Source organism: Thalassophryne amazonica, chromosome 7 (assembly GCF_902500255.1).
Source record: "Thalassophryne amazonica chromosome 7, fThaAma1.1, whole genome shotgun sequence".
NCBI lineage: Eukaryota > Metazoa > Chordata > Actinopteri > Batrachoidiformes > Batrachoididae > Thalassophryne > Thalassophryne amazonica.
The window spans coordinates 12,178,022-12,205,283 of NC_047109.1; the positions used below are offsets into that span (position 1 = coordinate 12,178,022).

The window sequence follows — 27,262 nt, forward strand, 5'->3', positions numbered from 1 at the left end:
ACCCTTTCAAGAATTTTTGAGAGAAAAGGAAGGTTGGAAATTGGTCTATAATTAGCTAAGATAGCTGGGTCAAGTGATGGCTTTTTAAGTAATGGTTTAATTACTGCCACCTTAAAAGCCTGTGGTACATAGCCAACTAATAAAGACAGATTGATCATATTTAAGATCGAAGCATTAAATAATGGTAGGGCTTCCTTGAGCAGCCTGGTAGGAATGGGGTCTAATAGACATGTTGATGGTTTGGATGAAGTAACTAATGAAAATAACTCAGACAGAACAATCGGAGAGAAAGAGTCTAACCAAATACCGGCATCACTGAAAGCAGCCAAAGATAACGATACGTCTTTGGGATGGTTATGAGTAATTTTTTCTCTAATAGTTAAAATTTTATTAGCAAAGAAAGTCATGAAGTCATTACTAGTTAAAGTTAAAGGAATACTCGGCTCAATAGAGCTCTGACTCTTTGTCAGGCTGGCTACAGTGCTGAAAAGAAACCTGGGGTCGTTCTTATTTTCTTCAATTACTGATGAGTAGTAAGATGCCCTAGCTTTACGGAGGGCTTTTTTATAGAGCAACAGACTCTTTTTCCAGACTAAGTGAAGATCTTCTAAATTAGTGAGACGCCATTTCCTCTCCAACTTACGGGATATCTGCTTTAAGCTGCGAGTTTGTGAGTTATACCACGCAGTCAGGCACTTCTGATTTAAAGCTCTCTTTTTCAGAGGAGCTACAGCATCCAAAGTTGTCTTCATTGAGGATGTAAAACTATTGACGAGATACTCTATCTCACTTACAGAGTTTAGGTAGCTACTCTGCACTGTGTTGGTATATGGCATTAGAGAACATAAAGAAGGAATCATATCCTTAAACCTAGTTACAGCACTTTCTGAAAGACTTCTAGTGTAATGAAACTTATTCCCCACTGCTGGGTAGTCCATCAGAGTAAATGTAAATGTTATTAAGAAATGATCAGACAGAAGGGAGTTTTCAGGGAATACTGTTAAGTCTTCAATTTCCATACCATAAGTCAGAACAAGATCTAAGATATGATTAAAGTGGTGGGTGGACTCATTTACATTTTGAGCAAAGCCAATTGAGTCTAATAATAGATTAAATGCAGTGCTGAGGCTGTCATTCTCAGCATCTGTGTGGATGTTAAAATCGCCCACTATAATTATCTTATCTGAGCTAAGCACTAAGTCAGACAAAAGGTCTGAAAATTCACAGAGAAACTCACAGTAACGGCCAGGTGGACGATAGATAATAACAAATGAAACTGGTTTTGGGGACTTCCAATTTGGATGGACAAGACTAAGAGTCAAGCTTTCAAATGAATTAAAGCTCTGTCTGAGTTTTTGATTAATTAATAAGCTGGAATGGAAGATTGCTGCTAATCCTCCGCCTCGGCCCGTGCTACGAGCATTCTGGCAGTTAGTGTGACTCGGGGGTGTTGACTCATTTAAACTAACATATTCATCCTGCTGTAACCAGGTTTCTGTAAGGCAGAATAAATCAATATGTTGATCAATTATTATATCATTTACTAACAGGGACTTAGAAGAGAGAGACCTAATGTTTAATAGACCACATTTAACTGTTTTAGTCTGTGGTGCAGTTGAAGGTGCTATATTATTTTTTCTTTTTGAATTTTATGCTTAAATAGATTTTTGCTGGTTATTGGTGGTCTGGGAGCAGGCACCGTCTCTACGGGGATGGGGTAATGAGGGGATGGCAGGGGGAGAGAAGCTGCAGAGAGGTGTGTAAGACTACAACTCTGCTTCCTGGTCCCAACCCTGGATAGTCACGGTTTGGAGGATTTAAGAAAATTGGCCAGATTTCTAGAAATGAGAGCTGCTCCATCCAAAGTGGGATGGATGCCGTCTCTCCTAACAAGACCAGGTTTTCCCCATGTTATGTTTCGGACGCGGGCGGAGAACCGACCCAGCGTTTGAAAGGAGCCAGCATAAAATAAGCAGAGCACGGTTCAAAGGATAACAGAATTTAATAAACATAACAGTGGGGTGATAAACAACCAAAAATGTCCGCGGTCTGGTGAGGTGAAAACACGGCGCGCTCTCAACAGCGCAAATGGTCCGGAGCCACAGCAGTTCGGACCCAGGGACCCCGCCGACACCCCCCAGGTGGCCGCGACAAACCGAGTCTGTGAAGAAAGAAAACATGAGGTGAGTCCAACTCCACACAGAGAGACACAACTCAAAGGTGCACGCAATCAGCAAACACTTCCTGGCTTAAATCTATACATCAGCTTCTTACCCTGCAGGCACGGAACAACTCAGTTCAAATCTCCACTGCAGCAGAAGCTGATTAGACAATTAGCATAACGTGACAGCTCACTAAACACAAGGTGTGAGGGACACCAAATCCACTGTCATTACTTCATAAAAGTCACCAAAACCAAATTACCTCAGGAAGTGTGCTGAAGAGCGTGAGACCTCACCCAATCCTCCTTCACAGACTGTGGCGTCAAACCTGGAGCGGTCTCTGCGTCCGTGATGGTGAGATTGTTCTCCTGACGTCGATCTCACACGTCTGCTCACAAGGTCGAGTCTCTGGCAATCACACACTGTGCATTCAAGGTTTAAATGCAACAATCTCTGATTATGACAAAATACACCACAGCTGTGAGTCCTGATGACCTGCACGTGATAACAAGCCTCAGGTGTTCAGGGTGAGGTCCTGATGCTCAGCCACTCAGTCCTGAATGCATAGCACCTGGTGGGAGAAACAGAAAACAAAAACCAAACCAGCCAAACACCCCAGCCCACAACACCCCAGAAGCGTTGCCAATTATCTATGAAGCCCACCTTGTAACAAGGCAATTGTTTCACAAATTTCTTGAACATAGAAACTCTTAACTACACCTAAGCAGTGTTTACCTTTAAAATGCACAAATTAAATCCAAAAGGGGATAGACTAAAAATAAATAAAAGTGTAATTTTTATAAATTAAAGTGCAACAAACTAAAAATAAAAGTGAGGCAAACTTTTTGCAATGAACTACATTTACTGTAGTGTTTCGTCATTCATTGTGCAGTTTTTTTTTTCAAGAACACAAGCATATCAACTTTTTCGGGCAAGAGCCGAGCCCGCTGCACACATGCTAACGTTATCTAAACACTACGCTTTAGCGTTTCTTACCTGCAGCAGATGATGATGATGAAGCGGTTGTAAGCATATCTTCTCCAGCGATGCTGGCTGCAGATTACGAGTCGCTAGCGATGCCGAATTCAGGAGTTGATCTGACTCGCAGGCAGTCAAAACTTGTTTTATCTTCAGCGTTGAGAAATATCTTGTGCTTAACCAGGTGCTTCCTCAGATTTGATGTATTTCTGCCGCGGGCCTTGCATTTTGCATCACAAATATTGCAGCAAGCGAAATCTGCATCGCATTTAGAAAAGTGGAGCCATACTTTCGAGTGCTTTCTGTCAGCCATCTGCTTTGTTTATGAACCAGCGGCTTCCGCTTCTGACGTCATTAGGCTGTGCGTGCTGCGTTCATGTAAAATTGTCCACTCTCCCACTCTCTCAGGCATAATGGTGCGTTTAAGTACCAAAACGTGGTACTTAAACGTACCAAGCATTTAAGTACCGTTTGATTTTACATGAACAGATACCCCATAGTACCGACGGAATTCGGTTGGTACCGAATTCAGCACCCATCCCTAATGTCAAGGCACTGACATTGCACCAAATGTTAGCATGAGGTGAGAGCCTCCATTGTGAGTAACAGGATTTATCATCACGCTCACTCACCCATCTTCAACCGCTTATCCAGGATCGGATCGCGGGAGGATGTGTCATGTGCTTAAAACATACATACTTGCATGCTAACATAAATGGATAATTACAGTGTTAGCATGAAAACTCACATGATCATCCTTGTTAACATGAGTTCACATTAGCATGACATGACTGCTTGTCTCTGTTGTAACATTATTTATCATGTGCTAAAAAATACATACATGCATGCTAACATAAATGCATAATCGGTACGTCAGAATGAAAACGTATTAGCATAATGGGCTTAATGTACTTAAAAACATACTTTGTTACACCACCCACTCCAGGTCTGTAGACATGACCTTCATTCATGACAATCAAATGTACAAGTTCACTAATGTACATGTTTTGCAGCGATGGGTGCAGTTCATCTAACAGCTAATTAGCAAAGCTTTTTTTTTATTTATGGATTAGCTTTTCAGCTAACTTTGAAAACCGCTAGTGGACCAATGAATTTGCATAAATTTGTGCACCCGTGTTATTTTATTGATTTGAATACATTTAGCACTAATTATTGGAACACAAAATTGGTTTGGTAAGCTCATTGACTCTTGACCTCCTTACACAGGTGAATCCAATCATGAGAAAGGGTATTTAAGGTGGCCATTTGCAAATGTTCCCCTCTTTGCATCTCTTCTAATGAGTGGCAACATGGGAGCCTCTAAACGACTCTCAAATGACCTGAAAACAAAGATTGTTCAACATCATGGTTTAGGGGAAGATACAAAAACCTATCTCAGAGATTTCAGCTGTCAGTTTCCACTGTGAGGAACATAGTCAGGAAATGGAAGACCGTACTAGGCACAGTACTACTTAAGGCCTAAAGTGGTAGGCCAAGAAAAATCTCAGATAAGCTGAAGTGAAGGACGGTAAGAACAGTCATAGTCAACCCACAGACCTGCTCCAAAGACCTAGAACATGATCTTGCTGCAGATAGTGTCTCTGTGCGTCGTTCAACTATACAGCACACTTTGCACAAAGAGATGCTGTATGAGCTGTAATGCAGAGGAAGCCTTTTCCACAAACAGAGTTGCTTGAGGTATGCTAAAGCACATTTAGACAAGCCAGCTTCATTTTGGAATAAAGTGCTGTAGACTGATTAAACTAAAATTGAGTTATTTGGACATAGCAAGGCGCGGTATGCAAGGCTGAAAAAGAACACACCATTCCAAGAAAAACACTTGCTACCTACAGTAAAATTTGGAGGTGGTTCCATCATGGTGTGGGGCTGTGTGGCCAGTGCAGGTACTGGGAATCTTGTTAAAGTTGAGGGTCACATATCAGCAGATTCTTGAGAACAATGTTCATGAATCAGTGACAAAGTTGAAGTTGCGTCGGGGCTGGATCTTTCAACAAGACAACGACCCTAAACACTACTCAAAATCTACTAAGGCATTCATGCAGAGGAAAAAGTACAACGTTCTGGAATGGCCATCTCAGTCCCCAGACCTGAATATTATTGACAATCTGTGGTATGATTTTAAGCGGGCTGTCCATGCTCGGAAACCAACAAACCTGACTGGAAATGCTTTGTAAAGACGAATGGTCCAAACTACCTTCAACCAGAATCCAGACTATATAAGAAGCGTTTAGAGGTTGTTATGAAAAAAAGGAGAATCTACTAAATATTGATGTATTTTTTCTGTTGGGGTGCCCACATTTATGCACCCGCCTAATTTTGTTTAAAGAATTATTGCACACTTTCTGTAAATCCTATAAACTTCATTTCACTTTTCAAATATCACTGTTTGTCTGCTATATGATATAATTAACTGATATTGCTGATCCAAACAACCAAGGATTTATAAATGAAAGACATGGAAATCATCAGGGGTGCCCAGACTTTTACATACAACTGTGTGTGTGTGTGTGTGTGTGTGTATATATATATATATATATATATATATATATTTCACTTCAGTCAGAATAAATTACATGTTTGAATTCCAGTGTTACAATCATACTGTATATTTAATTTTCAAACCATTGTTAACTTTTATTGAGCTGTTTTTTAAACTGTGTACAATTTTCTACCAACATCTTATAATTATCACCTTACTAAAAAGTGAACAAGCATTCCCACCCCCAGGCTGAAAACACTCAACAATTTAATTTAACCCTGAACAGGCATTCCTGAAGAAACTGAATGTATATGTTGTGACACACACACACCAAAACCCAAAAAGTAAAGGTTGGATCCCGTCTTCAGTGTTCCCTGGTCAGTGGCTCGTCTTTCCTTCCTGTAATTACACATAGTTGTGGGTTCTAATGGACGAGGTGGAGAGCAGAGCTGCGGTCTGCGACACAAGAGACACAGACAGGTCTTAACCAGAACATAATATCTTCCTCTTCTCATACTCGCCACCACATTAGAAAACTGAGGTTTCCAATCAGGAGCCTCTTCCAGTTTTCCCTGCTCAAGAACCGCTGTGAATGAGAAGCTTCCTGTCAACACCTCGTCCTTTTCCTCTGTCTTGTCTGTTTTCTTTTTATAGCACAGTGAACTCTATTAATAAACTGCTGCTCTTGGTTAAGGGGGATTCTTTGCTTTATCCAAGAGAACGAAGATGCTATTACAGTGTTTGGATTCTTTTTTTTTTATTTAATTTGTTGCAAAGCCATAATCATCCAGTGTCTGGAGTTGAGGTATCAAACCGGGTTATTCACTGCTCTTCAGGCCTTTCTGTGATCTCTGCAAGTTAGTGTTTGTAAGACAACACCATATGTCAAAAATAAATAAAGAAATAAAGAGACAGGCTTAAATCTGAGGTTTCAGGGTAAATGCTGAGTTTAGCTGCAGGTCGCTTTAACTCCACTCGACAGAACAATGGACAGAGTCACTTACTGTCAGAGATGTCTCTTTCTGTACTGATATAGAAAATATGTTTGAATTGTTTCTGACGTGGATAAATTGAAGTCAGTAAACATGCTTCAAGAGAGATTGTCTTACAAAATACCCAGCAGTGATTCTCCACTATTTGGCTTTGTGACCCCAAGACTATGTAAGTTTTAATTTTCAGGAATCACTTGACAAGCTGATATAGCAGAGTATCGCACGGTTCCGCACGGAAGAAGGCATAATGAGTAAAAGCAGCTCTCACAGCCCTTTTTTATGTTTAGGTTCTCCAGTGGCACAGAGCAGAGTACCGCTGCCATGAACACCACACACTGAATGGTCACTTTATTAGGTACACCTGGTTGTTATGCCCTCTGCAAAGACAAACTTGGGGGCTACATAGGAATCACCCCGTTTATCCGCCCGACTCTCAGCGAAGCTTGTCTCCTCCGAAATTGTTTCAACAAAAACTCACACATCATATGAATTCGTGCAGGAAGGAAAATAACTCTGGTCCAGCATCTTTAAGGGGAGATAATTGGCCTTTTGTTGTTGTTTTTTTAATAAATTGTGTATGTAACGTGATGAACCACATGTATATTGACCTCATAAGGACAACTTATGAGGACAGGATAAGGACAACTCCTCTGAAACTACCACACTGATGGCACACAATCTGAAGATGTTTAGGAAGGGAAATAATCAACCTTGTCCTTAGTTATCCCTGATTGTGCTCAAACAAGCCACACACAGCAAAAACATTCACTCCCACAATGGAAAACACATTGATTTCTGCCCAGTTTTTTCCTTTAATTTCCCCCTTTTTATTTACAGCTGTTAAATGATTGTTAAACATAAATGACTGAACAAGTCATGCACTCAGTTAAGATCATTAGTTGCTCATTTTTTCAGGATGGGACATTTTATACGTTGTTGTTATTGACAGATTTGTTCATGTAAGCAGTGTTCATTAGATCATTTTTTGTTTTTCAGGTATTATTTTCTGTTCACAGGGATGATCACTGGAAATATCTATCAATCTAATAAACATGGGCACCTTTCAGTCCTCTTTTCTTCAAAAATTCTTTTTCTGGAACACTCCAGCATTTTATGTCTTCCAGCAAGCACTCCTTGTCCATGCAGGCTACTTCAGAATATACACAGGTGCCAGTGTTAGGAAACTAATTCCAGTGTGATGTCTACAAGAGGCGATAACTGGACTTTGGTTGTTCACTTTTAAATGCATCATGATTATAATAAAGTGCTTGTGTTGTCATGAGGTTGCTGGACAGAGGTGTTTGGCAATGTCAATATTTTGGCAGGAGAACAAAGGTCCAAGTCTGTCGGGACCTGGTGCTTCCTGTGAAACTTCAGCAAACTAGTGACCTAAGGTCATGTCTTTGGTGCTAACTATTTTGGGAATGGCTTTGTGTCAAACAAAGGGTTATGTAGAGAGACTTAGATGAGGAGTATCACTTCCACTGTGCCTCTCTGTGGAGGACCCAAGCAGCAGAAGGCCAAGGGAATGCCCACAGTTTGCCTGACAGCAGGAGGTTGATGGTTACTTTTGACACCCTGTCTGGGTGGTTGCCATCCAGGACCCAAGGCCGTTCCCAGACCTGGCCTGACATCATATTTGTCACACACATGAACAGAGGTGGAGCAGTTTGTTAATCCAGGTATTTCATCACAAATGTTAGTGGTACAGCATGTCATTTTGTGAGCTTGATTATAGATCTTGAGTTAATATCAAAACTGGGGCAGACTGGCAGCAACTTGATGTATAAATAGCAAGTTCAGACAACAGTCATCAGAAAAGGCAAGAAATGTGATCAGAGGTTTTCACCGTGGAATGAATGTTGGTGCCAGACGGGGATTTTACTCAGTATTATAAAGCTCCATTTATTTAGTCTCCACCACTTCATCCTGACTGGGTTGCAATGGCAGAAACCTAAGTAACATAGCTCAAACATTTATGTCTCCAACCCCAGATCCTTTGGTTACTTCTGGCTAATCCCAGGGACAGCCTGAGCCAGGTTGCACATGCGATCTCTCCCATGTGTTCTGGATCTATCCTCCCATCTCCTCCAAGTTTGCTGTGCCTGGAAATCCTCCAAGCAGAGGCACCTAACCTGAAACTTAACATAAAGGAAGAGAAATTCTACTTGTTGTCACAACTCCTGAGACTGTCAGGTTCAGACCAACCACCTTCCAAATGAATCCAGTTTTAGCTGCTTCTACCAGTGGTCTCATTCTTTCATTCAGTATTCAGAGTTCATGATCTTACGAGAGATTGGAATTATGATTGATTTGGAAATTTAGAGTTTAGTTTTTCACAGGACACACTATTGTTGCCTCAATTGTGGAAAAAGTAAATAAAAATAACAGGTTCAAACTTCTTCATTTGAGGAACACACTTCATTCCCAACTCGGGTTTCATGTTGCAGAGAAGGATAAGAAGGAGACTTTTACTCCGACAGTGGTTGGTCTTGATTACTGCATATTGTACCCGATTGCCCACTTTCACCTACTTTTACACAAGATTACCCCCCCCCCCCCCCCTTCTGCACCAGGTAACGCTGATTGTTCACATTTTTGGAACACAATTTATCTTGATGTCACAAATTTCTTTAAAAGTGTTTAAAGCTTTCCCAATTGCTCACAAGGTTCTACTGATTACGCCTGATTTCAGGCCCAAATTTGGGTATCCCAGAAATCATTGACACTCAGGTCAAAAATTGATATTTAGAGACGGGTGTAAAGATGTGTAGGTCAATATGTATATTCCACTAAACATGTTTTAACTTTGGGTTTGTGCTCCTTTTCTCAGGGAGGATGAAGATGTGTCGCAATGTGCTGTGCCGATCTCCACGAGCCTAATCAAACAGATCCTTAACAAGACCAGGACTGAGAACAATCTGGAGCACATCCTGGCTGACTTCTATGGTCCACAGATGACCCGTGAGCCTACATGGCCCTACGTCACCAAGGATCCCGACAGGTACTCAGTGCTTGGAGTTGCATTTGCACGAACATGAAAGAGAGTTGATCATCTCAAAGACCAAACAAATAACAATTAGTAAGCAGAGTGGCCACTGAGAGAGGGGAAGAAAATAGCATCTTACAGGTTGATGCAGATTTATGCAAATTATTTCTTTGTGATTCACTGATACTGTAATATATGGTTCTGTGAGGCCTTGACTTTTATCAGTTCTGTCCAAAACTGATCCACTTTGTCCTTGACTAACAGACAACCCTTTCACCATGTTTAATCCATGTTGGCTCCAAGCGGTTTGAGTTAAAGAGTTATAACTTTCAGTTTGACATTTCAAGGTCACTTCAGGTCTGAGGTCATGTGACTAATAGAAAGATGATATATTAGTTTATGGAAGTGTTTAATCGTAACCATAGTAGGTGTCTCTCTTCAACCAGTTCTGTAAAATAGCTGTCATGCCCCGCCCTGATCTAGGCTCCTATAGCGCATCTCCATTTGCCCCAGCTTTGTTTTATTAATTATTTTCATCATGTGTTTATTCTGTGTAATATTTTTGCTTTGTTACTTTCTTTCTTTGTTACTTTTATACAGCCACGTTTCAGTTCCGTTCTTGTTTTGTTCAATCAGTCTGTGTTTTCATGGTTTGTCATTTAGTTATCGTCTGCTTATTTTTGCTGTTCTCATTTCTGTTATATGTAGTATTTTGATGTCAGGTTTTGTTATCACTTAGTTTCTGTTTTACTTATAGTTTTTTGTCTGTCTGTTCCAGTTCAGTTTTGTCATAGTGTTTCATTTCCTATTATTCTCTGATTAGTTTTATGTACTTTATCTTCTGTGTTTATCATCTTCTGGTTTGCTTTTCAGTCCTGTTCAAGTTTTGATTACTTGTTTATGTTTCCTTTGTATGGTCTTTAGTTGTCATGTCTGTAATTCTCATCACTTACACCTCTCTGTCTCGTCCTGTATTTGTCTGCACTCACCTCAGTTCTCACGTGTTCACACCCAGCTTCTTTGTTATCACTGTCTCCTCTGATCATTGCACTCTCTTGTCCTGCACCTGCACTTCCTCAGCTGTTGGCCACACCCTGTTTTGTCTGTCATTTCCTTGCCCGCTTGTCACTGCCTTTTCTTGCATCTCTTTTCCCCTCTTGGATTCACCTGACCACACCTCCTTTCCAGATCCTTCTCCCACCATGTGCATCTCATTATCCAATTACCACCTGTTCTTATTTAAACTGCTTCTGTTCACTTCCTCCCCGCTCGTTTGTCAACATTGTCACTTACCAGCTCACGTCACTGTTCTGTTGTTTGCCTAGCCATGTTTTTGACCCCTGCTCTGCTTTTTGGAACCCATTTTTGCCTCTGCTCTGATTGCCCTGTTTGCTGGTTTACTGAACTCTGCTTGTTTTGGACCTTGACTTATTGTCTCACCCTTATCTGTACTTTTGCACCGTGGACTGCTTGCCTGTGTGCCGTATCCGTGTCTACATTAAAGACCCAGCCTTTACTCATACGCCAGCCTGTGAGTCTGCATATTGCGTCCAGCCTCAGTCAGTGCCTCGCTACCTCCCAGCCTGACAATAGCCATTCTAAACATCTCTTATGACCTTGCATGTGATCCTGGCTTTTAACCAATTTTTGTAAAACTCAAATCACTGTGCTTGGTTGATCCTCAGTGACTTGAACCATTTTTGGTCCTCACACAAACTCACAGGATGGAAAACAATACTGCCACGTGTCCTGCAGCTGCTAGTGGTAATAATCCAAACTAGATTGTACAATATAGTATATATACAGGTAACACCACTGCATTCTACACTTTGTAGTGCGTTGTCTCTAATATGTTCAGTACATGAGAAGCAAAATTATTTGCTGTTGAAAAAAATGTAAAATCCTTTTTTTTTTTTGCTATTGCTCTCCTAAATGTTGTAACTTTGAACATCTTGCTATATCTTGCTATCTATCTTGCTCATATGAATGCATGTAGCACACACACACACACACACACACAATCCCTGAACCCACACAAGCTGCTCCCAAATTGTGGATTTTTGCTAGTAATTGCAAGTATCTGACCTGCACCTCAAAACACTCGCTTACTGACACATGATCTGAGTTGTGAGGCACATCTACACTTGCTGTATCATTATCACATGATGTTTAAATTCACCAAGACACCAGACTGGCTCATGACCTGTTGTACTAAGTGATGAGCATATATTCCATATATTCTTCATATTCAGTGTTATTATAGCAGCTTAAATCTGTTTCTTATGATTTGATAAAACAAATTCCTTCAAGACCATACGCATTCCTGTGCAGCCACTTTGTGCAAGAGAGGCTTTAATTTTGGGAGGCTTGTCTTTAATGTTCACATAATAAAACGTCAGATGTGAGCTGGGTCCCGCTGCCGTCCCCACAGACTGCACATTTGGCTCTTCACTGTCCGTCTCACTTTCCCACACAACTCACACAGACTTGCATCGAGTTAAAACTTGGCCCGTCTGCCAGCTTGCTATATATAAGTAATATTTATATCATTCTGCAACGTGCACATGTGGGCCTGTCCCCAAACGTCATTCTGGGAGTCATCGTTTGTCACACGGCGATCACATCTTGATAGCAGCGGTACAACATGTAGACACGCCCCTCTCCCCACTGGCACCGAGTTACAAAAAAGTCCCCGTAAATCTGCTGGACATGTGGGCCACGTCTGCTTGTGGTCGCGCGTGCTTTTCTGCTCCGTAAAACACGTACAAGCACGGATTGTTCCCCTGCACACTGAGATGAAGACTGTGCACGCAGTCCTGTGCACACGTTATGTATCCTGTCATCTTACGAACTGTGTAATGTATCATGTATTTTCCCTTTATCTGTATGGTGACGGAAAATGTAACTTGAAATGTCAAAACATTTGTGTTTAGGCAAAACTTAAATATGAGATTTTTTGTTGTAGCTGTTTAATTAATTGCTTATCACGTTATAAACTTCACTTTGATTCAACATTTCAACAAACATTCCTCAACATCATATCCGCTACTCACTCACTCACTTACCTTCAACCGCTTACTCCAATTGAGGGTTATTGGGGGGTGGAGGGGGGTGGCTGGAACCTATCCCAGCAGTCATTGGGTGTGAGGGGAGGTTCACCCTGGACAGGACGTCAGTCTGTCGCAGGGCCACATATAGACAGACACATTCACACCTGCACACACACCTACGAACAATTACAAAGTTTCCAATCCACCTAACCTGCATTTCTTTGGATGTGGGAGGAAGCCGGAGAGAACCCACACAAACACGGGGAGAACACATAAACTCCACACAGAAAGGCCACAGGTGGGAATCGATCCCATGACCTTCCTGCAATGAGGCAACAGTGCTAACCACTAAACCACTGTGCTGCCACATTGTATCCAGTGAGTCAAAGTTCTCAATCTCCCCTCCTGCATTACTTGCGTCACGGCTTGTGGCAACTTACTGTATGTTGAAACTTCCCACCGTATAAATAAATGTAATTAAATTGAATTATCGTGCACCAAAGTGTGACACCACTTATCTGTAACCATACCTTAGGTGGTTGTGCACTCACTTTGTTTTCAAAATGGTCCTTTTGTGTTTTGAAGCCCACTCTGAATGCAAAGTGTGTGTTTGTATTGATTATATATTTAATGTCTTGTCAGTTGATGATAGAATTTGAACTTAGTTTGCACCCTGAACAGTTGTAAACAGCATGCTATGCACAGGAGGTCTCTTCAGCGCTCTATTATTTGTATATACGATATTTGCGGGGGGGTTCTTGTTGCAATCCGGTTAAGTGTGATGTAACGCATCATTTTCAACTTCCGGCTCCAAACAAAAAAAGCGCGCTGTCATTAACATTGAGAACTGCACTGAGACGCTCTGATCAGGCTGCACTTAAAAACCGTTGCACACGGACCACAGGATTAACATTGCAACATAAAACTCTTTGTATATTGTGCCTAAAACTCTCCTGGATATATTAACAGGGTTTTTAAACATTGTTATTGCGTTTGTTTTATGTAAAAATGCAAGAAGCTCAGGTTGTTTCTCCGTTATTTTCAATGGGAGTTGCTGTGAGCTGTAATCGCTTCCTGTTCATGTCATTCAGGGGGAAAGAGAAGTTTGCACTTTAACGTCCTGTTTATTCTAATAAATACATTTTTTTATTAACAAACAGACATGTATATTTTACCTGTACATAATGAAATATATAAAGTAAAAGAAAAAAGTTTTATTAAGTGTTCTTACCTTAGAAACAGTCGAATGCGGTTAATGGAGGTGGAGGCGGAGAAGGGAGGGATGGAGATTTGCGCACACTGTAAACACAAACTAAATTTAAACTGTAGATCCTTAAAAGGATCATACAGACATAACATTAGGGCCCTGTCCCACTGGCGTTTAGGATGATTTGCGTATAGATTGCACACAAAATTGGCTCATATTCACTTAACATCCGCAATATACGTGAAACATGCTTGTATGAATTGGCTGACACCCGCACACGTCTGCAATTATCCGCAGAGGCACGTTTTTCCATTTCCAGGATTAATGAGCTGCACAAAATTTTGGCTGCGGATGACATCTGCCTTACATATTCCATACATACACAATACATACTCAATCTATGCGCTGTATATTCGCCATCATCTGCTGATATCCGCAACTGACAGGGATTTGCGGCTTGGCAGCGGACTGGGACAACGTGTAAAATGGATATTTTGCGTGCCCATCATGTCCACATCACAAACTAAAATAAGTTGTAGCTGCATACAGACTGGCCACGAATAAAGCATTTTTATTACGTCTGCTTTGCATCTGATTTGCGGTGGATGCAAATCAGATGCGCTGTGTTCACAGCTGGACGCCGTTCTTTGTTCTACCGGCTGCCTATATAAAATAATTATTTCGTGGTGGATTAATCATTTTATTCTGCAAATTGGCTGTTGAAAACAGCTCTAATCACCTCCTGAATCACAGAGGGAGCTCCGCTGGGCCGTTCGCGGGCGCGTCTGCAGAAAGCATTTTGAGCCGTCTAAAAGGGTAATTATTTGACTTGTTAACATTGTCAAGGCTTGATAAAACAGTTGTGTGTTTTTTCCTTCTTGTCTGCAGCTGTTACAGTATTTATTCCTATGTTTATAACAGATTTACCTTCTTGTTATAATCGTTCAGACGATCTGCGCTCTGATGCGATCCGCTGACGTCACTGTTCACTGCTTCTTTACTCCAGTCAACTTGTCCAAGTCCAGCAAATGCTCCAGAGGCTGTGGTGTTGGTGTGAATAGTGATGCTGAAAGGAGCGAGTGCACTTCTTTTATGACTGCAATGCACATGCCATGCACACGCAACACGTGCGTGATGCATTCATAATACACCCGTAATACTGCCGTGATGATCGCAATGTGTCAGATCCGTTTCCTCACTACATGCGTTATACAATCGTGATTGTTCATCATGTATTTGCTATATATTATTAATATATCCGTAATTCATACGGAGACATTTGTCATTTTTGGCCATTTTTGTTGCGGCCGACAACGAACACCCGTATTTTATGTACTCAATTCATGCGCAAATAATCCTCTCCCCAGTGAGACAGTGCCCTTAATTGTAAACTTGCAGGTCTTTGGACCTGGAAACAGATTTATCACATGATGTGTTACGTCAGAGCTTAACAACCAGATACTGAGGAGATGTGGAACAAGACAACACCCATCATTACTCGTGCACGTGTGTGTGTGTGTGTAGATATGTAGGTATACTTGTTTAAACTTCTCATACTACATTTGTATCCTATAACGTACCTTCATCAAGCTTCCCATTGTGGACGAGGATCCAGTTTCTCAGTGCGGAAGCCAAAGGAAGTGAAGTTTTTGGCAGTGTGCGTGTAAATATTGTGCCGTAGGGAGCAGAGGAAGTTGAAAGCGGTAAATGTGTTTTTTCATTCTGTGTTGGTCTTATAATGGTGGAGCGGCACCTTGGCCGTCATTAAACAAATATCTTGTAGCGGTTTGGGCTGCGTGTATGAATGGGGAGCAGTGGAGTCTCTCAGAATTCACACTTTCAAAAACCCTAAACTCCAGAGTTGGCAGGACGTGACAGAAGCTGCTGAGCACATTTCACTAAATTACCTTTTTGTGAGCTCTGTAATGTGATTTATGAGCTGTACATTTTGCTGCCCTCAGCTTTGAGGCTAATAGTTTTTGTTTTTATTTTTTTAACTGCACAGAATCTGACACACCAGATCAGTCGCCAACACTATTTTTGGTGTGATTTGATAGCGAGAAGTCTTTGGGCACATGGCAGCTTGAGCCGGAAAGCAGAGTGGTGCTGGCTTTGGGATACGGGAAAAGTGGGTCACCTTTGATGGCTTTGAAGTCGTGAGTCTGAGAGAACTGTTTGTTTGGATCTCTTCTGGCACTCGGCTGTGTTTGGGGTTCACACAACCATGATTGCCGTGAAACGACTGCTGTGTCAGTGGATTTGTGTGTTTTTGTCTGTGTCCTTACTTGCCCGTACATGTTCCCAGATACGTGGTCAACACTTGTGTTTGCAAACTGTTTCTGTGCGTGTGTTTGTGTGGCCCATGTGACCGCTGTCAGTACACCCGCTCTGCTTAGTGTAGCGGCTATAAGGATTGTTTGTGTTTGTGTGGCGTGTTTAAATTCCTGTTTGGGACTGTATAATGCTTTATATTTGTACGTGTGTAAACGTGACCGTTGACAAATTACATGAGTGGAAATAGAAATTATATTTCTGTTCTTGGCGACGTGTTTCCGCGCCGAAGCGAGGATAATGGCTGTTTATCAATAATGCATTACAGGTAGCCGTGTGTGTGTCTGTGTGTGTATATCATTATGAATTCCTTCTATAGCCTCACTCCAAACATCTGAGATGGGAAACGTGAATTCTTTCTGGATGTCTGCTTGTTTGTGGTCTGGTACTGTTTGTCTCTTTAGCAAGGCGTCAGCGCAGACAGGATGACGGGTATTATTCCCTGTAGTTCTGCTCACACTTAAAAACGATGCATTGTCCTCTGCCGACCAACACTGTGGGGGGTATCAGGTTATGTGATCATCTGTGTCAGTTTGTCTGACTCTGTCTGTCTGCAACCAAGATATTTGAAAAGTGGTGGACAGGTTTTGCTAAAATTTTGTGGAGTGATGTTCCATGGGTAAGGGAATTGATACACTTTTGGCGGTAGTCTGGATCAAGCTCCGAGAATTTCCTGTCATCATTTCTTTTAAACATTCTAGCCTCGTGATGACATGACCATCCGTTGAGGAAAACATGCAGGTTTTCAGTCTGCTTGCAAGAAGATTTGGAAGACCACATTTTTAGAACATGAGGTGAAATATATTAGAGAGGAGAAGAATTGAGTCCACAACAGGTCACGAGGCCCATCAGACCAGTGCTCATCCCCTAATACCAGAGTGTGACACGGAAGAAAGTCTATGAGTCCCCCTGAATGGGAGGCCAGTCCTTCAGAGGTTACCACTCCAGTCAACAGCTGGGTGAACTAAGGCAATGAAGATGAGGGGTGTCTTCCAAGGATACAGAGAGGTAGCATGACAGGGAATTGAGCCCAGGTCTATATATTTGTAGTCCAAATTGTATTCCATAGAGCTGCCTTCTCTGTTTGGGGTTAAAAAAAAAAAACTAAAAATTTGGTGTTGATCCAAAATGCAGATCTAGAAGGAAATTCATTCTGAGAGGCTTTTGAAGATTTTTTTTTTCAGTAAATCAAGACAGATATACTGCAGATTTGGATCTTCCTTCCCACCAGCGCCAAAGTGCATTAGTGGACAATCAGTATGTCATATCATTTTTTAGCTATTCATCCATTTTCTACCTCTTCTCTGCAGCTGGGATGTTGTGTCACCAAGCTAGGTAAGGTAGACCAGATAGCTGTCTCACCACTTCCATTGTTCACCTCCTCCTGGGGGATCCCAAGGTTCTCTTGGGCCAGATAAAATGCATATCATCCAGTCAGAATGTTCTGGAGCTGATCCATGATCTGCTTCCAGTTGGACATGCCCAGAAGCCCTCTAGGAGGCATTTTTAATCAGATGCTGGAACTACAAAAAAAAGTGTTTTTTTTCACCAGGAGGGAGCAGTGGTTTTATACAGCATTTCTTTGATTTTTCAGGGTCTCACCTGGTTGTGGACAGGAAGCCCAGCAATGCTGCGATGAAAGCCATGTTTGACCCCATGCATGATTATATACTTTCTGTCACTGCCCAAAATCCATGACTATAGAAGAAGATTAAACACTCGATCAGTTGGAAAGTCAAGAATTTTGCCTTCTGACTCAGTTCCCTTTTGAAAACGTGATGCAGAAGCAAGGCCCACTTTACAGCTGACCGCACCAATCAGCCCATGAGTGTCATCTTTTATTTCATATGAAGATATGTGAATTTGCTTTGAGTTAATGCCATTCCTCCATTTATTTTGCAGTACTTATCAACACCTGTCCACAGTAGGTAAAAAGTAAGGTAACCTAGAAGACCTTCACTGCCAGTTACTCCTATAGCCGATCCCCCACTGTGTCTTTGGTCCCGAGGTGTGCACTTTATTAAGTTCTACTTTTTGTCTGTGTTCTACTCTCCTTAGGTTGATACAGGACTCCCTTGCTCAGTGGGACAGCCCGATGCAGGTAAAGTTATCCTGTTGGAAGTCAGGCCTCAACACCCTACTGGTGGAACTGCTTCCATGGGCCCTACTTGCCAACCATTCACAATGGGACCTCTGGCTGTTCGAGGGAGAAACTATCGTACTGCAGATACCAGTTGGCAAGGTCATTGTTCCACCAAACTTCAAGGTAATTGTATTTTGTGTCTACTGTATATACAGAGTGTGAGTTATACAATGACAGTTGGGGGTCTGATCATAGCTTATGCTAGCTAAGGCAAATGTTAGCTTTAGCTAGCTAATAATAATTAAACTGCAACTTAAACCAAAAGTTTAAAACTAGCTAATGTTAGCATTCATCCTTAGACAACTCCATCTAATTCAGAATCTTTGAAGGTAAGACCAGAAAGTGTACTAAACAAGCCTAATAGCTACTTACATTTGCCTACTATGATACCCTTTGCTTTGCTCCACGCATAGGACCAGAGACTTAAATGAGACATTTCAATGACAAGAGTGAGGCAGGTAGATGGAACGTTCAACTAAAGTTAAAAAATGGTACGATCCACTTTAGGGGTATCTGAAATTGTATTACGTATTCATATTCTTCCAGGCATGTATACAGGAAAGTAGATTTGCATTTTATATCACCAGTTATACAGCTTCATGATGAAGTGGTACAGAGGAGGATTTTCTTAGAAAGAAGTCCTGAAAGATTATCTACAAATTGCCAGAAGGTACATCTATGATGCAAGCCTAGATTCGATCTGCTTGGGTGAAAAAATACCCTTCTCTGCTCTTAGCAGAGAAGGGTATTTTTGCATCACCACTCTTAGCTCTATGAAGCTAAGAGTGGTGATGCAAAATGCAAAATTTGCACTGTGCACAGTATCTCATATAACTATAACTAACACAGCCACTGTAACTTCTTCTGGGTTGTCTGGGTGTCTTGGTGGCTTTCCTCACTCTTCTCCTTCTTGCACAGTCACTCAGTTTTTGAGAACTGTCTACTCCACACAGATTTACCACAGAGTGCCATACTGTTTGCATTTCTTTGTAATTGATGTAAATAAAGTCCAAGACATATTCAGTGGCAGCTTCACCATCAGAGAGCCTCGTCCACAATGAACGCTAAAGACTCCAAGCTGTCACTGATGTTAAAGGGGGCAACACACAGTATTAAGAACAGGGGGATGTAAACTTTTGATCAGGGTCATTTGGGTAGTTTCTGTTGTCATTATGTTTTTAAAAAGACTAAACACAGTTGTTTGACAATAAATGGCTTCACCCAACCACTAGCCATGAGTTTTTGTGTTATCATTCATATTCTCCATTCATATACGAGGTCTGTCCATAAAGTATCGTACCTTTTTATTTTTTTCAAAAACTATATGGATTTCATTCATATGTTTTTACGTCAGACATGCTTGAACCCTCGTGCGCATGCGTGAGTTTTTCCACGCCTGTCGGTGACGTCATTCGCCTGTGAGCACGCCTTGTGGAAGGAGTGGTCCCGCCCCCTCGTCGGATTTTCATTGTCTGGAAATGGCGGAATGAAAAGGACTTTTTTTCCATCAGAATTTTTTCAGAAGCTGTTAGAGACTGGCACCTGGAAACCATTTGAAAAATTTATCTGGCTTTCAGTGAAAATTTTACGGGCTTCACAGAGAATAAGGACTTTAACTACAGGGTTAAGGACCCCTTTAAGGACGGTCGGTGCGCCGCGCTGCGAGCTGCGACACAAACCACTGGATCATTTCTAAGCTGATGGCTCTGTGGATACGAGACCGTCGTGTGCTCTTTCTCTGATTATCACAAGACCTGGACATCAGCCATTTTCCGGCAGATTTCACTTTTAACAAGAGATTTTGTCATGGAAAGCCGCGCGGAGGCTTCGCGCGTCACGACCGATTCGCTGATGAAGCGAGACAAAGGAACACCTCCGTTTCGGAGTGTTAGAGGACAAGTTGGGACATGTCTATCTCGGCTTTCAGTGCTTACCAGTCGAGTGAGTATAAAAGAACTTGTGGAGAGCTGGACATGTCCCAACTTGTCCTCTAACACTCCGAAACGGAGGTGTTCCTTTGTCTCGCTTCATCAGCGAATCGGTCGTGACGCGCGAAGCCTCCGCGCGGCTTTCCATGACAAAATCTCTTGTTAAAAGTGAAATCTGCCGGAAAATGGCTGATGTCCAGGTCTTGTGATAACCAGAGAAAGAGCACATGACGGTCTCGTATCCACAGAGCCATCAGCTTAGAAATGATCCAGTGGTTTGTGCCGCATCATCGCAGCTCGCAGCGCGAGGCACCGACCGTCCTTAAAGGGGTCCTTAACCCTGTAGTTAAAGTCCTTATTCTCTGTGAAGCCCGTAAAATTTTCACTGAAAGCCAGATAAATTTTTCGAATGGTTTCCAGGTGCCAGTCTATAACAGCTTCTGAAAAAATTCTGATGGAAAAAAAGTCCTTTTCATTCCGCCATTTCCAGACAATGAAAATCCGACGAGGGGGCGGGACCACTCCTTCCACAAGGCGTGCTCACAGGCGAATGACGTCACCGACAGGAGTGGAAAAACTCACGCATGCGCACGAGGGTTCAAGCATGTCTGACGTAAAAACATATGAATGAAATCCATATAGTTTTTGAAAAAAATAAAAAGGTACGATACTTTATGGACAGACCTCGTGTATATATATATATATATATATATATATATATATATATATATATATATATATATATATATATTTTTTTTTTTTTTTTTTTTTTTTTTTTTTTTTGCACCTTGTGCAGTTCTGCCGTGAGCCAAATAATTTGGCCAGGAAAATTAATTGCTTGCCCCAAGAAAGTGAAGTTTGTATTTGCCAGTTTGTGTTGATTTATTAGCAGAAACACTCAGAAATTAATGAACAAATTTTCAGAAATCTGTGCTAAAATTAACCAAAATGTGCACCAATATGTTTTGTAAAACCCACTTGTGGTAGTTTAGTTTTTTTAGTGAAAAGATAAAGTCCAAATCAAGCGCACTGTGAAATCTCAAACATGGTCACAGACAGTCACACCGAACCAAAAGCATCTGTGTTATTGTCGTAGATTTGATTGATGAAAACACAGACAGTATGTGACCTTTGAAACTGACCCTGACCTTTGAAAATCATAAAATGACAAAGTTTGCACTTTGTAATCACAATTGAAGCCATAAGCATAAACAGAAACCCTGAACATTCAGCAGTTTGTACTCCACAGTGGCTTTAATTATGACCACTTTTCTCAGAGGTTAAGGTCAAATTTCCCAACAATACCTCCAATAGAATTTTGTAGTTAAAACCTGCGGCTTCCAAAACTGTTTTTGGCAGATTATGAATTCAAGCTGGTTTTGGATTTGGCTTCTAATCCTGGGTACTTTGCTTTTGGCCAAACTTCAGTTTAACTTTTTCCTGATGTTTTATAGACATCAGGAGTACTTGATTTAAGTCTTTAATAATTGAAAGATGAATTGATAATGACGATAATCATTACTTGCAGCCACAGTAATCAGTGTTAATAATGCAGGACGGTCTTCATTATGAAACCAGGCCAGTTTTGAATTAAAGACCGAAAATATGAGCTCATTCTTCGGGGCTTCGTTGTGACTTTGTTCTTTGGCCACAGTCAGACCCTCACTGGAGTCTGAGTCCATGAGAGGTCTGCAGAGGATTTTCACCCCGTTTAACATAGCGCACACACACATCCACTGATTATTCTGCCACAAACGGGAGGCAGAACATCAAAGGACAAGTGCTGATATGGTTCAGCACCAAGAAACAGAACAAAAAGCCGTCGACGGGCAACGCTACCACATGGAAACAAATGCAGCATTGTTTCTGAGCCACGCTGGAACAGCACACGGAGGGAACACTTATTCTCAGCTGCAAGTCTGAGTTGATTGATTTATTGGGAGACGGCTGCCGATTGATCAGCATGGTTGCTTGAAGCCGCTGAGCCGCAGGACTCAAAGGAACAAGTGTGACAGTGAAGCCATCTGTCGGGCTTTGAATTAGGTTTCCATAACATATCCAGCAGTCCGCTTCAGTTTCCATTACTGCCTGAAATGTCACGAAGGGAAAATGTTCTGTGAAGCCACATTTTATCCAAAAACACAAATCAAATACGCTAACTCTAATAGTGAATCGTGTCTGATGTGACTGGTTAAATTTGGCACCTGATTCTCATTCTCAAGATCTGATTGTCTCTTTCTTTCACCTCCTTTTTTTCCTTTTGTCCCTAATCACTGCAGGAAGCCTTCCAGATTGGCATCTACTGGGCTCTCACTAACACCGTTCACAAGTCATTGGCTCTAAAACTAGTCCATGACCTGACTTCTCCAAGATGGAAAGAGGGATTGGGGTCAGAGGTCGTCATACTGGACGAGGAGGGCTACGTAGAGGTCGATATTCCTTTAGGAGCCTTCCCTGGGAGACAGAAGGTCAGAGAACCAGTCGAATTTCAGGGCTTTTGAAGTCACCTCAGTTCATTCAGTTGCTAGAAGGTCATATGATGAGGGAAGGTTTATTCCACACAGGGAAAAAATGAACTAAATTGTTGAATTTTCTTGGAGGTTAATTGCGGCTCTTTGAAGGAATATGCGAGTATGTTTGTTTTATAACCTTTATTACATTAGTGGTGCTTGTCAGACGGTAACATGCAGGTTTCCTACAGAAAGCCCAAACTTCTTGATGATCATGTTGGTTTTATTTCTGTACACACACACACACACATACACCCCCAATCTGGGACAAACATTTGGAAAGTCTATTTAAATCGCATGTGTACAAATACAAATCCATTTTAAAATAAAGAGACCCTAAGTATAATTAGACTTGACTTGAAATAAAATATAATAATAATTACAATAGACCTAAAACAGATTCCAGGATAATATGACCTATTCCTAAATGGGGACTAAAGGACACTTAAAATCCAGCCTCAGTATTCCGTGACCTGTACCAAAAATGTATGTATGGTGGCCATCCCAGAGTGGCAACAATGGCCAGGTAGGTCAGTGAAGGACTACACAGAGGTCAACATTTAAAAATGCTTCAATCATATTGAAAAGTATGCTACATTATTTGTCTGATCATAAGGATTCCAAAAAGGTATAGTTTGTGCTGTCTAAGACTGAATGGTCTGGAGCTATGGAGTCAAAGCAGAAAAAAAAAATGGTGACAAGGATCAGTTTCAGTTACTACAGAGGTCAAAAGTAAAAGTTCTTCCAATTTTGGTAACAAAAAATAAATAAATAAAATAAATTATTGTGTGAACTACTACGACTAATGAAATAGTTTTGATATACTGAGGCTGGATTAAAAGTGTTCTTTCATCCTTTTAAGTGGTACTGAAAACCTGCTTGGGCCATGGACTAACATGATCAGAGCTGATGATGAGTCCATGTTTGTCTGCTCATAGCCCACTTACGTATTAAGGCCTGAGACCTGCAACTACAGACCAGGACTTGAACTTGCAAGAATAAGACACAACTGGGGAACCAATTCAGGTGTCCATTATTAGGAATCTAGCATACCCATGAAGCCTGGAACAACCCAGGATAATGTGATGTACTGATAACATACCTGACATCTTGACTAGGTTTAGTTGTAGAAAGTGGACTTTTGAGAGTAGAGTTGTACAACTGGAGCTTCTCAGGTGCTGCAGTCAAGGCATCCATTTATTTCACAATGACAACGGCATCTTCCATCAAACCAAGGTCCGCATTCCTCGCACCTAATTTGTTCGCACTCTATCGTCACTCCACAGCACTCAGAGTACTTGTGTATAGGCCGGCTATGATATCCAGCAACTTACTGGGGATCGCATGAATTCTCAGGTTGTCCCACAGAGGAGCTCAATCAACTAAATCAGACATGCAAAAATCAACACAGAAACACTCTCAGTAGGTATTTGAACTTGTATTCCATGACCTAAAGGCTTGTTTATGCAGTACGTGGGCAGCGATGTTTACTGCCCACGTACTTCCACATGTAAACTCTTATCAAAATGCTTTACCCTTGTTAATGTTCTTCTTTGTGTGCTTCTGCTTTAACATTGTGTCTCAGATGAACTTTGGCTATTCTACCCTCGTGATTACCAGTGCTAGTGCTCAATTTCCTCTGATTTCCACAGCTTTCGGGTGTTTTTGGTACTTGGCCTCTTCAGAGGATCTTTGGGTACTGTTGGAATGACTAAGTTAAATTGAATGGGTGGCTAGGCAGACTGAGATGAGGTGTACAAATCGCATTCTGATTGATGAAACATCAGTTATCACATTCTGGTAATATGACGTGTTTCTTTGGGCATGATCCAGTATGTAGGTGCCCCAGTGTTCTGAGGACCCCAGCAGCTGGGAGAGTCCAGGGACACACCTACAGAGTAACCTTCTATCTGGCTTCAGCAGATAGATGGTTACTTTTAAAAGGCGGGGATGGACTGCTTGCCTGCCTGGGTGATTGTCATCCAGAACCAGTCATGAGCCAGCACTATCCAATTTGGTGCCCTAGGCACACACACACACACACACAGAAACACACAGTAAATGACACATTTACATACACACTCACACAAGACACTACATCAGTCTGTTTTTTAATAGAATATAATGTCAGACAAGTCAATAAAACAGTTTAGAACAAGTACAACAAATTAGAAACTGGGAAAATTGGAAAGAGGAGTCTGTAACACCATCAGGTGCCTATTCCGCAATACAGTTCTGTGAAAAGGTTTGTGTCCCCTTGAGCTTTTACATGTTTGAATACAAATCTAAAATTCAGGCTTTTTGTATTAAATTTTTTAAATTGATGCCCTTTAAAGAGGAACAGAAACACCCATGGATTATGTATAGCATGAATAAACACAAAAAATGCTTTCTTTTGATAGTTCAAGAAACACTAAAGACCATTAAACATCTCCAGAAAACCTTGTTTAGTCGTGGTCTGAGAGGCTTTGACATCGACCGGCTTCCGCCATTTATGCAGATCAGACGGGTGACGTCACCGGTTGGGGGGAAGATGAGCCTCGTTCTGAGATTCCCTGCCAGAGGCACCAACAAAGAGGTTATATATGACTACTAGAGTCCGCACTCTCAGTGCTGCCCACTAAACGCGAACATCCCTTCATGGACAGCGACATGACGCCTCCTAACCGCGCAAAATATCGACGAAGTTCCCGGATGGGGAGTCACAACTGAAGACACTCAGAAAAACACTCACAATTAAAATTTTAAAATGCTGTTCTGACCTGGATATGGAGCCAGTAAAATTAATGAACATTAAATCACGTCAGGAAAGTATTAAAGTTACTCTGACACCCACACATTCCCAAATATTAGTGTTGAAAGTTACACGGATTTGCGCTGTGAAGCTGTGCTGCCGGGCTGAACCCAGCTGCTGCTGCTGTTTTCAGCGCAGTGCGGCTCCTAAAACCATTACGAAACATTTATATATATATATTATGTTTTACACAATTATCCTTTATTGAGCGAGTTTCATTCATGAAGTTAGTGGTGTGTGTGCACATCTCTGTGTGTGAGTGGTGTGTGTAAGTGTACTCCGTGACCTCGGACAACACAGGCACGGGCAGGAAACATCCACCTGTTTATCAACCAAATGTCACGGACAAAGTGACAAGAAGAACCAAAACCACTTACTTATGGAAGGAAATATTGTCTCCCTTGTTCCTCCGTTTGTGGCTTTGCCAACATGCACAGCTTTCTGACATATTCCACCTGTTTCTTGACGAGACTAATAGAACTTCAGTGAGTGAGTTCAGTAACCTGCACTCGTCCCCAGCAGAGGAGACACCAACCAGTGATGTCAACCCAACATGCCCTCCACTGACTTCAGCTAATGGACATTTACATGTCAGTTCAGCTGCAAATTTGATTCAAATAATATTATCGACACTGCGCTCAAACATTCTGCAAGTGTATGAATAACACTTAATTTTTACCAAGGAATGCACAAACAAATTCTCAAAAAAGCGTCTCCTTTAAACTCATAGTGAAACATAATCTCTGCATCATGCGTCATGTCCTTCAGGCGCAGTCTTAGTTTTTGAGAACTGTCTGCTCCACACAGATTTACCATAGAGTGCCGTACTGTTTGTATTTCTACATAATTGATGTAAATACTCGTAAATACCAAGACATATTCAGTGTCTTGCAAATGTTCATGTGTCCATCCCCTGACTTGTCTGAAGAAGACTGGATGAAAAGTGATGGTTTGTATGTGTTCTACTAAAGGGGGCACTTAGTTATTCACACAATCATTTTGGCTTTTAGATTTTTAATTTATTTTAATTCATGATGTAGAGATTACTTTTCACTGTGAGTTTAAAACAGGGCATCATTTTAGAAATTTTAATATAAAAAGCCTGAATTTTTATTTTGTTTTTTGATGTCGTGAAAAAATTCAAACACGTAAAAGCACAAATAAGCTCACACTTATGCACACTTAGCATTTTTATGCACACTTAGCATTTTTTTTTAGCTATTACAAGCAGGGACAACTTTAGCTTTGCTTAACCACATGACATTTCCAGCCCAGTCTCACACTGCAAAATGAGTGACAATTTGTGATGCTTTTGTGTGTGTGTGTGTGTGTGTGTGTGTGTGTGTGTGTGTGTGTGTGTGTGTGTGTGTGTGTGTGTGTGTGTGTGTGTGTGTGTGTGTGTGTGTGTGTGTGTGTGTGTGTGTGTGTGTGTGTGTATTTCTAACCCTACCCCTTCTCCTAACTCTAAACATAACCATAAGTGTGTCCCTTCCCCAAACCCTGACCATAACTCCCCCCACCCTCCCCACCCCGTGAGATTGGGCTGAAAAACGTAATCAGCCAGCTGCTGACACTGACGAGCGATGTGTGTCAAAATGACCGGGAGAAACTCCGCTCAAAGCCTCTACCTCTACCAATTATTCCCACCCCGACCAAACACAGTTTAGTTTGGGTTAAT

General features: G+C 41.5%; 1 protein-coding gene across 1 annotated transcript in view; it reads left to right on the forward strand.

The window, feature by feature from the left end:
* The window catches only part of LOC117513625 (vacuolar protein sorting-associated protein 13B-like), a 1,146,044-nt gene that overhangs the window by 1,056,033 nt on the left and 62,749 nt on the right, over positions 1 to 27,262 (forward strand). Inside the window, 3 exon segments of the mRNA XM_034173849.1 lie at positions 9,466 to 9,636; positions 18,268 to 18,475; positions 22,560 to 22,748. Coding sequence (XP_034029740.1) covers positions 9,466 to 9,636; positions 18,268 to 18,475; positions 22,560 to 22,748 — 568 coding nt within the window.